This window comes from Dama dama, chromosome 18 (assembly GCF_033118175.1).
Source record: "Dama dama isolate Ldn47 chromosome 18, ASM3311817v1, whole genome shotgun sequence".
In the NCBI taxonomy this organism is placed as follows: domain Eukaryota; kingdom Metazoa; phylum Chordata; class Mammalia; order Artiodactyla; family Cervidae; genus Dama; species Dama dama.
Window position 1 is genome coordinate 97847518 of NC_083698.1, and position 12345 is coordinate 97859862.

Genomic DNA, 12345 nt, shown 5'->3' on the forward strand with positions numbered 1-12345 from the left:
TTAGAGTTTTAATTTATTAGAACTCTCATTTTTGGGTAAAAACAGTCCATCATGTATTTAACTGCTTTTATGTTACTTTTTCTCAGTAGAATAACTTCTAACATGGAAATATGTTCTACCCTCCCCTTCTTTTTCTCACTGTAATTCTGTAACATAGCATTACAGCTGCAGTATGCAGATCTGGCAAGTGAGAAAAACAAGGACACTTTATTGTCTGTGTTCCATTTAAGCATATCCATATGTTATGTGTATTTGTGTATGTCTGTTGCCATTGGTGTTTCTTGAGAAGAATTCTACTTTTTTTTTTTTAATTAATTAATTTTTTTTTTTATTAGTTGGAGGCTAATTACTTCACAACATTTCAGTGGGTTTTGTCATACATTGATATGAATCAGCCATAGAGTTACACGTATTCCCCATCCCGATCCCCCCTCCCACCATATTTTTTGTGGATGTCATCAGTGCTGTTTTGAATTTGGCAATAAGGAATTCATGATCTGAGCCACAGTCAGCTCCCAGTCTTGTTTTTGCTAACTCTGTAGAGCTTCTCCCACTTTTAGTTTAGTTCAGTCACTCAGTCATGTCTGACTCTTTGGGACCCCATGAACTGCAGCACGCCAGGCCTCCCTGTCCATCACCAACTCACAGAGTTTGCCCAAACTCATGTCCATTGACTTGGTGATGCCATCGAACCATCTCATCCTCTGTCGTCCCCGTCTCCTCCTGCCCTCAATCTTTCCCAGCATCAGGGTCTTTTCCAGAGAGTCAGTTCTTCGCATCAGGTGGCCAAAGTATTGGAGTTTCAGCTTCAACATCAGTCCTTCCAATGAACACTCAGGACTGATCTCCTTTAGGATGGACTGGTTGGATCTCCTTGCAGTCCAAGGGATTCTCAAGAGTCTTCTCCAACACCACAGTTCAAAACCATCAATTCTTCGGTGCTTAGCTTTCTTTACAGTCCAACTGTCACATCCATACATGACTACTGGAAAAACCGTAGCCTTGACTCAAGGGACCTTTGTTGGCAAAGTAATGTCTCTGCTTTTTAATATGCTGTCTAGGTTGGTCATAACTTTCCTTCCAAGGAGTAAGCGTCTTTTAATTTCATGGCTGCAGTCGCCATCTGCAGTGATTTTGGAGCCCCCCCAAAGTAAAGTCAGCTACTATTTCCCCATCTATTTGCCATGAAGTGATGGGACTGGATGCCATGATCTTAGTTTTCTGAATGTTGAGCTTTAAGCCAACTTTTTCACTCTCCTCTTTCACTTTCATCAAGAGGCTCTTTAGTTCTTCTTCACTTTCTGCCATAAGGGTGGTGTCATCTGCATATCTGAGGTTATTGATATTTCTCCCAGCAATCTTGATTCCAGCTTATGCTTCATTCAGCCTAGCATTTCTCATGATGTACTCTGCATATAAGTTAAATAAGCAGGGTGACAATATACAGCCTTGACATACTCCTTTTCCTATTTGGAACCAGTCTGTTGTTCCATGTCCAGTACTAACTGTTGCTTCCTGACCTTCATACAGATTTCTCAAGAGGCAGGTCAGGTGGTCTGTTAGTCCCATCTCTTCAAGAATTTTCCACAGTTTATTGTGATCCACACAGTCAAAGGCTTTGTCTCTGGAACTCTCTTGCTTTTTCGATGATCCAGCGGATATTGGCAATTGATCTCTGGTTCCTCTGCCTTTTCTAAAACCAGCTTGAACATCTGGAAGTTCGTGGTTCACATATTGCTGAAGCCTACAAAGAATATAATCAATCTGATTTTGGTATTGACCATCTGGTGATGTCCATGTATAGAGTCTTCTCTTACGTTGTTGGAAGAGGGTGTTTGCTATGACCAGTATGTTCTCTTGGCAAAACTCTGTTAGCCTTTGGCCTACTTTGTTTTACACTCCAAGGTCAAACTTGTCTGTTACTCCAGGTATCTCTTGACTTCCTACTTTTGCATTCCAGTCCCCTATAATGAAAAGGACATCTTTTTTGGGTGTTAGTTCTAGAAGGTCTTGTAGGTCTTGATAGAACCGTTCAACTTCAGCTTCTTCAGCATTACTGGTTGGTGCACAGACTTGGGTTATTGTGATATTGAATGGTTTGCCTTGGAGAGGAACAGAGATCATTCAGTCATTTTTGAGATTTCATCCAAGTACTGCATTTGGGACTCTCTTCTTAACTTTGATGGTTACTCAATTTCTTCTAAGGGATTGCCCACAGTAGTAGATATAGTGGTCATCTGAGTTAAATTCGCCCATTCCAGTCCATTTTAATTTACTGATTCCTATAATGTTGATGTTCACTCTTGTCATCTCCTGTTTGACCACTTCTAATTTGCCTTGATTCATGAACCTAACATTCCAGTTTCCTATGACCAACCTAGACAGCATATTAAAAAGCAGAGACATTACTTTGCCAACAAAGGTCCCTTGAGTCAAGGCTATGGTTTTTCCAGTAGTCATGTATGGATGTGAGAGTTGGACTATAAAGAAAGCTGAGTGCCAAAGAATTGATGGTTTTGAACTGTGGTGTTGGAGAAGACTCTTGAGAGTCCCTTGGACTGTAAGGAGATCCAACCAGTCCATCCTAAAGGAAATCAGCCCTGAGTGTTCATTGGAAGGACTGATGTTGAAGCTGAAACTCCAATACTTTGGCCACCTGATGCGAAGAGCTGACTCATTGGAAAAGACCCTGATGCTGGGAAAGATTGAGGGCAGGAGGAGACGGGGACGACAGAGGATGAGATGGTTGGAATGCATCCCCGACTCAATGGACATGGGTTTGGGTGGACTCCGGGAGTTGGTGATGGACAGGGAGGCCTGGCATGCTGTAGTCCATGGGGTCGCAGAGTCAGACACAACTGAGCGACTGAACTGAGTGACTGATGCAATATTGCTCTTTACAGAATCGAACTTTACTTCCATCACCTGTCATATCCACAGCTGGTTGTTGTTTTTGCTTTGGTTCCATCTATTCATTCTTTCTGAAGTTATTTCTCTACTGATCTTCAGTAGCATATTGGGCACCTGTTGACCTGGGGAGTTCATCTTTCAGTGTCCTATCTTTTTGCCTTTTCATACTGTACATACTGAGAAATCTGTATGCAGGTCAAGTAGCGACAGTTAGAACAACATGGAACAACAGACTGGTTCTGAATTGGAAAAGGAGTACATCAAGGCTGTATATTGTCACCCTGCTTGTTTAACTTATATGCAGAGTACATCATGAGAAATGCTGGACTGGATGAAGCACAAGCTGGAATTAAGATTGCCGGGAGAAATATCAATAACCTCAGATAGGCAGATGACAGCACCCTTATGGGTGAGAGTAAAGAAGAACTAAAGAGTCTCTTGATGAAAGTGAAAGAGGAGAGTGAGAAAGCTGGCTTAAGTCTCAGCATTCAGAAAACGAAGATCATGGCATCTGGTCCCATCACTTCATGGCAGATAGATGGGGAAATAATGGGAACAGTGACAGACTTTGTTTTCTTGGGCTCCAAAATCACTGCAGATGGTGACTGTCAGCCATGAAATTAGAAGATGTTTGCTCCTTGGAAGAAAAGCTATGACAAACTTAGACAGCATATTAAAAAGCAGAGACATTACTTTGATGACAAAGGTCCATCTAGTCAAACTGTGGTTTTTCCAGTAGTCGTGTATAGATGTGAGATTTGGACCATAAACAAAGCTGAGCATTGAAGAATGGATGCTTTTGAGCTGTGGTGCTGGGAGTAGACTCTTGAGAATCCATTGGACTGCAAAGAGATCAAACCAGTCAATCCTAAAGGAAATCACTCCTGAATATTCATTGGAAGGACTGATGTTGCAGCTGAAGCTCCGATATTTTGGCCACCTGATGTGAAGAACTGACTCATTTGGAGAGACCCAGATGCTGGGAAAGATTGAAGTTGGGGGTAAATGGAGACAACAGAGGCTGAGATGGTTGGATGGCATCGCCGACTCAATGGACATGAGTTTGAGCAAGCTCCAGGAGTTGGTGATGGACGGGGAGGCCTGGTGTGCTGCAGTCCATGGGGACACAAGTGAGCGACTGTAGTGAACTGAACTCAGTTGTTTTATCCTCCAAAATAAAAGCGTTGCCCCTCTGTGTTGGTCTCCAAATTGCTTTTAAAACTGGTAAAAGCTGAAAACGTGGGAGCAACTACTTTATCTCACACCAAAATGACACTCTCACTGGTGATGGTATTAAACAGTTTTGTTCACTGAAAAGCATACAATGGAGTCATAGTTATGGGGAGTAGGTTTTTTTTTTTTAACACTAATATGCAATACAAGCATAGCGTTTAGTCAGAATTACCTTACAAAATTACCTAAAAAGGAAATGGTTTTATGTTGGAGACATTTCTCAGTAAGTCCATCATAATTGTTTTTGTTTTTGTTTTTTTTTAATGTAAACACTGGAAGAGATCCCCATTTCTTCACGTGGAAATAGATGAAGTAATTTGCTTTCATTTAAGAGCTATGTTGCAGAAAACTCAGCCATCTTTCACCGTTGTTTCCAGCGGTGAAATGCACTGTGCATTGAGAGACACGTGCACTGTGGAAATGTAAACCATAGGAGTGTTCGGTCTCACATACTACACCTTCTCCAGGGCTCATTCTCACTCATTGGTGGCATGAGGGCAGGCAGGACCCTCAGCCCTGTTGGTTTTCTCTCTGCTTTCTGAGCATCCTTTTCCCCACTCCTGCTTCACAAAAATCATGGGGTCCGGCAGCTGTTAGAAAGATGCTTAGAAAGTAGAGTTGAATTTGCATGAGTCAATTTGCATATCTAAAATGACTCTTGGAGATGAAACTAAATACTCATTTTAATAGTGCCATAATAATACTAGCCTTCCTGCTCAGTTAAAGTGCTTATGGAAAGCTTATATATAACCTTTAGAATACATGTACCATTTAATCCCTGAGATAGACTGAGTTCTTTATACTGTAATCAGTCAGTAGATTCAATAAAGTGTGACATGAATAATGGAGTCCATACTAACTGCTTCTTTTGATTTTGATGTGGTTTTACTTAAAAAAGTTTTTGTTTTCTTTTAATTTCAGGAGAACTATAGACTCACAAGAAGTTGCAATATAGAGAGGTCCCTTGTACCAGTCACTTGGTTTTTCTCAGTAGTGACTTAACTATAGTTACCAAAACTAGGAAATAGGCATTGGGACAATAAAGTTAACTAGACCGTAGACCTTATTCAGATTTCACCAGTCTCTCCATGCATTCATTTTTTATTTTCTTGTATGTCTATGTGTATAATTAATTCTAGGACATTAAAAATACTTTTAAGAATAGTTTGGATTTACGAAAAGTTGAAAATACAAAGAATTTCCATATAGTTCTCACCCAGTCTCCCCTGTAACATGATTGTATAGCAGACTTGTTACAACTAACCAACCAACACTGGTACATTACTATTAATTGATACTGCATTTTATTCAAGATTTGCTTATTTCCCCCAATGTCCTTTTTTAGTGCCTGCATGCCAGGCAGGAGAGCAGATCACATTTCATTTTTCTGTCTTTTTAAGCTTATCTAGACTATGATGGTTTTTCAGATTTTTCTTGTTTTTGATAATCTTGACCACTTTGAAGAATACTGGTCAGTTACTTGTAAGAATGTCCCTCAGTTGAGTTTGGTGTTTTTCTTGTGGTTCTGTTTTGTCATGATGTCATGGTTAACCAATAACTGAGGTGACAGGCTTTTGAGAGGAAGACTGCAAAGTTTAAGTGCAATTTGTGTCACATCGTGTCAAGAGTAATGCTGTACCAATATGACTTATCACTGTTGGTGTCGACCTTGATCATGTGGCTGAGTAACGTTAGCCAGGTTTTTCACTATAAACTTACTTTGGAGGCGAGTCCCTAAGTACAGCTTTCGTTCAAAATGTGAGGGGATTTAAATTCAACCTTCTGAGGGGTATTATTACAGAAGTCATTTGCAGATTCTTCTGACAGGTATTTTATACTTTTATGGAAATAGCATGAGTACTGATTCAGCCTAACATATCTGTTCTTCACAGGGTGGGAAGCCCCGTAAACACCGGAAGGATCGGCTACAAGATTTAATCGATATAGGCTTTGGCTATGATGAGACAGATCCATTTATTGATAACTCAGAGGCTGTGAGTAATTTGTCTTTAATATAAAAGCACTTCTTTGTTTATTTGGGTAGTGGAATTCAAAGATAAAATAAATGTTTCAGCAAGTGTTTTTACTGATTCCCTTTTGATGTATGTCTGAATCATTTACAGTTTTGGGAATTCCCTGGCAGTCCACTGGTTAGCATGCGGTGCTTTCTCAGTCGGACCCTGGGTTCGATCCCTGGAGGGGAAACTAAAATCCCAAAAGCTGCATGGTGTGGCCAAAGAAAAAAGAAGTTTCCAGTTTTATGTGCTTACAAGTAATTGAGCCATCAGTAGTACACATTTTTCTTTGTGTACTTGAGTAGGCATGTAAGATAATTATGGAGTAAAAGTATATGTATAGGTTAAGTTTCTAGTAGTGGGATTTATTCATCAGAGAATATTTCCACCTTGAGTTTTTATCGATGTTCCCAAGGGCAGGTGTGTTTTGAAACACCTTCAGATAAGAACCATGAGATTTTGAAGACTGAGGCTGCTGGGTTGTAGTTAATCTGGCAGATAGCTTGAAATTGTGCTTCATGGTTTTATTGCTGCCAATCCTTACTACAGTGGTGATAGTTGAATGCTATCCTTCATCACAATCTGTTTTGATGAAGCCCTACAGCTTTCCCCCTGGAATCTTCTTTCTTTTATAAAAGGAAGAGGAATTCAGGAGAGCATTTCAGAACTGCAGCAGTCCATTGATCGCATAGCAAATAAATAAAGGCATGCCATGTTTAGGGGTTGGTAAGTTGTATGTTCTTACATTCTTCTCAGTGTGCTGGAATAATCTAATCCCTGCATTATGATATCCCCTGCACTGTGTAGTGACTGCTTAGAATATACAGAAAGTGACACTAAGGTGGCTGTTAGACTACCTGCAAATTAGTGTCTCTTTTTCCTGTTACTACAGGGCTTGGTTGTGTAGAGGATGACAAGGCATGTAGTGGTAGGAAAGTGATAGGAAGGACTTCCAGCATGAGGCATACATACCCTGTCATACTCCTGTGTTACTTTGGTTTCCTGACATAAACTGGTTTGCAAGCCTACTCTGTAGAAGTAAAATGTTGACAGTGTCCTTTGGAGTTGAGAGGACTTTCTGTTACCAAAAAGGTTGTCAGCCTTTTTGTAGGTTCGGGCATGGAATGGTCTCAAAGAGTTTTGACCTTGATTTGACACTGAAGTCAAAAGTACTCGATTCTAGACTCCACTTGTTTTCTAATTCACCGTGGACCAGGAGCAAGTCTTTTATTTTAGCATCACCCAGTTTTCTCTGTTATGACTGACTTGCCCAGCAGAATTATGTACTCTGAGACTCAAGATAATGACATGCTGAAATGCCTGTGTGGGTGCTCAGCCGCTTCATTTGTATCCAGCTTGTTGTGATCCCATGGACATTGCGATCCCATGGACATCATGTTCCCCTGTCCGTAGGATTTCATAGGCAAGAATACTGGAGGGGTTTGCCCTTTCCTTCTCCAGGGGATTTTCCCACCCCAGGGATCAAACTCATCTCTCCTACTGCTCCTGCAAGTGGATTCTTTACCAGTGTGCCACCAGGGAAGCCCATCAAAAAGCATAAAGCAAGTATAAAGCAACAGTACTGGTGTTAACACTCTATGCAAAGTAGATTTTGAATTCTAAATAACCCAAGAGGAAACTTAGCCATGCCGTGTATGAATGAACATTGCATGTACTCAGGCTTACATAAATAGCATTTAAAATTTTTTTAGAAATTTTTTATTGAAGGATAATTGCTTTACAAAATTTTGTTGTTTTCTGTCAAACCTCAAGATGAAGCAACAATAGGAATACACATATCCCCTCCCTTTTGAACTTACCTCCCATCTCCCTCCCCATCCCCCACCCCCTGGGTTGACATAGAGCCCTTGTTTGAGTTTAATTAATAAACTTAACTTTTTTAAAGCAGTTTGAGGTACACAGCAAAATTGAATGGAAGGTGCAAAAATTACCCATATACTCCCTGCCCTCACAACATGCACTGCTCCCCCCGTTACCAGTGTTCCCCCGCCAGAGTGGACTAGTCACAGGTGAAGAACCTGCATCAACACATCATCACCCAGAGTCCATAGTTTACCTTCAGATTCACTCTTGGTGTCGTACGTTCTGTGGATTTTGACAAATGTATAATGACGTGTATCCACCATTATACTGTCATACAAGATAGTTTCACTGCCCTAAAAATAATATGCTCTACCTATTCATCCCTCCCTAACACCTGCAACCACTAATCTTTTTATTGTCTTCATAGTTTTGCCTCTTCTCCAGCATCATACAGTTAGAATCATATGGTATGTAGCCTTTCATAAAGAGCATTTTTAGTATTTTCCTTTGTAGCATTCCAAATATTTGAATAAAAGTGTTTTTCAAACCGATTTTTGTGAAATGTAATTTCTTTGTGTATCAATTTAAAGACTGACTGGCATTTTCAAAGAGAATGAAATAGAGTAGGAGCTGTTATAGTAAGCTACTGATACATTATGCGATTTTTATTGTGTGTGTGTGTTTATATGCATGCACTGGGTTTTGATGGGTAATGTATTTTCCACTTGGGCTGATGAAGAAAATTTGAAAGCCACTGCTTTAATAAATGAGGATAAATTTTGTAGGTATAAATTGTTGTTATATATATATATATAAATATATATTTATTTTTTATATATATGTATATATAACTTATACAGTTACTGACATATTTATAGGACAATTTCAGTCCCTGTTTTATAGGAGGAAATTGAACTAAAACAGGTTGTTTATTGACTTGCAAAATAATTTTGCATCATTTTCTTTAACAGCTTATTTCATTTTTACATGAAATAATTCAGTGATTCAGACATAAAACACTTATGAGCCAACCAAATGATTTTCTTGTTTTTTTCCAATGGGTATATTGCTTATAGGCTTTTTTTTGGGGCTGTGTCACCCTCATGGGATCTTAGTTCCCTGACTGGGAATTGAACCTGGGCCCTTGGAAGTGAAAGTGCAGAGTCATAACAACTAGACCGCTAGGAAATTCCCACTAGTAGGCTTTCTCTATTTGTATATTGTTCAATAGGGATTGAAAATAATCTGGTTCTGATTCACTTTAAGAATTGTGTACTATTTATACTTACTACTGTAATGTCTGAAAATAAATGCTTTTGAAGATTATTTTGAGTCTAACATGCATGCTGCCAAATTTTTAAAAAAACAAAGGAAATCTTTTCATTGTTGAAATAATACCAGACATGATTAATGCTTTTATTTAGGTTATGTCTTTTAAATTTCACTAGAACTTCGTGAAGTAAGTAATATTGAATCTGTTTTGCAGCCGCAAAGTATTGATGTTAAGTGATTTATTCTGGGTCACAATAGCTAGGCATCTCTGTTGGCAAAGGATCTAATAAATCTGGTTTGCAAGTTCAGTGATCCATTGCCTCTTAATACACTGTACTTAAAAGGCTAAAATTATTACAGAAGTAGAAATGTCATATACTCATGAAACTTATGTAAGGTTATAAATGAGTGTTACCTTAACAAAAACAACCCCAGAATATATCCTGTACCTTGCAAGAAAAAAAAAAAATGCTTGGCACATTTATAACTCACAGTGCAGTGGAAGCTGTGTATTTATCCTTGCTCTGTCTTATTGGTTGTGTCACTTTAGTACGGTTGCTAGGTTTATCAAATACAATTGTAGTCCACTTGGTTATATTTTTTTAAAAAGGCTAAATCAAATATGCATAAAGAGTTTGTTCTCCTGAAGAGTGTTCTGATAGGGAAAGTTCAGCAGAATACTGCTGAAGAAGGTAGATAATGAGCACCTCCACATTGTCTGGTAGCCTGGTGATGAGTGTGTTTCTAACACAAGATGCTGCTTATTATAGTGGGTAGGTTGGGAAAACAGTCAGTGACACTGCCATAAACCAATACTGTTAGTGTGGCAAAGTTCTTGACCTCTCTGAATTTGGTTTTCACTTATAAAATGGGAGTAATATTTGCCTTCCTAGCCTCCAAAGGGGATCAGGGGAACCAAGTGAAATAATTTATATGAGGAAGATAAAAATTATAAAGCGTTATACAAATTTATGTAAGCAAAAAGTGCAGGTGTATTTGTCTTATCACAATTATACATTTTCAAAATAATTACTAGAGAGACTTCACTTTTAAAAAAATTATTTATTTTTGTCTGCACTGGGTCTTGATTGCTATGCGTGGGCTTTATCTAGTTGTAGCAAGCCGGGGCACCTCTCTAGTTTCAGTGCCTGGGCTTCTCATTGCAGTGCCTTCTTGTTTGTACTACATCTTCTTTATTCATTCCTCTGTTGGACATTTAGGTTGTTTCTGGGCCTTGGATATTGTAAACAGTGCTACAGTGAACACTGGGGTGCATGTATCCTTCAGCATCATGTTCTTCTCCAGATAAATGTGGAGATTCCTAACCACTGGACCACCATGGAAGTCCGTTCTTTTCACTTTTAATTCTTTATTCCTCACGTCACTCCTTTACTTACAGATAGTACTGGGCCCTTTCTGAAGGTCTTAGCCGTAGGTCTTTGTAGTAACCCCTCAAGTGGAGCAACAAGAAAGGAGTTTGTTCCTTTTTTCTTTTTCTAACATCATTCAGTTTTGGTTCAAAATCATTAAATGTACAGGCTTTCTCCATTCTCCATGTAACTTAAGAGCATACAGTTTAAAAAAAAAAAAAGGATACAGTTTAAAATCACAAGTTTTGTATTTAGCCTTAATATGTTTAACAAATATATTCTGTATATTTTTTGCCCATGGCAAAAGAATTTTCCTTACAACTACAACTTTCTTAAAGACTAATTATATAATATGAAGAGAACCCTTAAGTAGAGTTCTGGGGACCCCAGGTAGCAGGTATCTTGCTTCTGTTAGATAAGTAGTTCCTTTTTTTCCTCTTTTGCCATAAACACCTTCATTTAGTTAAGATTGACCTTCAATTTAGTGCTTGTTTTTTCTTCTTCAGGTGAGATAAGATAAAACTTAAAATACAGGCTTACACAACTAGAGAATGCCGGTGTAGCAACAGAAGACCCAGCGCAGCCATAAATATATACATACATAAACTTTAAAAAAATTGAAGCTTAGAGGACATCAGCTTAACGTGATATTCTAGACCAGATCTTCATACTGATTTATACAATTTGAATCTTTTTCAGAGAAGTATCTGGATTCTCAGTGTATGCTTACTGAACAGGGCAGTTCTTTTTCTACTTCCCTTTAAAACTTATTTTTGTTTTATATGTTTAAAAAATATTCCTTACTTAAAAGCTTAGAACTAAGGCAGAAGAAATAACCTTTAATTTTTATAATCTATTTATGAATAAAATTATGTATTAATACCAATATTGGTAAGAAGTGAAGTTCATTTGTTGTCTGGCCATTTAGTCTTTTGTTTTAACTTGTTTCAATTTCTCATCAGAATCATTTGTCATTAAGAATATCAGTGATTGTTAAGTTTTTCTCAGCAGATGATATATTTAGAATTAGCTTCAGTGTTTGAGAAGTTTCTTTTTTTAATAAATACTGAATGATCAGAGCTCATTTCTGTTCCAGATACTAACTGTTTCTAAATTTATTCACAGACATCTTCATTGCAGTTAGTTTTGTAGTTAAGATGTAAGGAAGATGCTGACGGGATTGAATTTCTTTGACGCATTTATAGAATTAAAGTTAGTAAGATATATCTGAAAAATTTTTTTCAATCTAGTATGACGAATTAGTTCCTGCTTCTCTAACAACAAAATATGGAGGCTTTTATATCAACACTGGCACTCTCCAGTTTCGCCAAGCTTCAGATACTGAAGAAGACGACACCACAGACAACCAAAAGCACAAGCCACCCAAAGTGAGTTTGTCCAGCACTGCAGCAGCAGTGAGAGCATTCAGTTAAAAGGATGTGGCTTTTGAATTTTACTTGTGCCTTACAGCTGTGAATATATGGAAAAGTAAAATGCTAATCATTATTTAATGAATTTATAGTTAATTACATGCTTTAAAGTAAAATTATATAAATACGGGAAAATATATTTTTATATCATAATAGAATTATATTTTCTGTTAAAACTTCTCTCTCCGTATCTAGTCTAATAGTCTGCTGTTTCTGGATAAGGTTGTGGTTCTAGGATAGCTTAAGACTTTTTTTTTTCATTTATTTTTATTAGTTGGAGGCTAATTACTT

General features: G+C 38.1%; 1 protein-coding gene across 3 annotated transcripts in view; it reads left to right on the forward strand.

Annotated features, from left to right (window-relative positions):
• UBN2 (ubinuclein 2) overlaps nt 1–12345 on the forward strand; it is a 90512-nt gene that overhangs the window by 25411 nt on the left and 52756 nt on the right. For all 3 annotated transcript variants that reach the window (XM_061165891.1, XM_061165890.1, XM_061165889.1), the window contains exons 3-4: nt 6036–6137; nt 11875–12012. In XM_061165891.1, coding sequence (XP_061021874.1) covers nt 6036–6137; nt 11875–12012 — 240 coding nt within the window. The remainder of the gene's footprint in view (nt 1–6035; nt 6138–11874; nt 12013–12345) is intronic.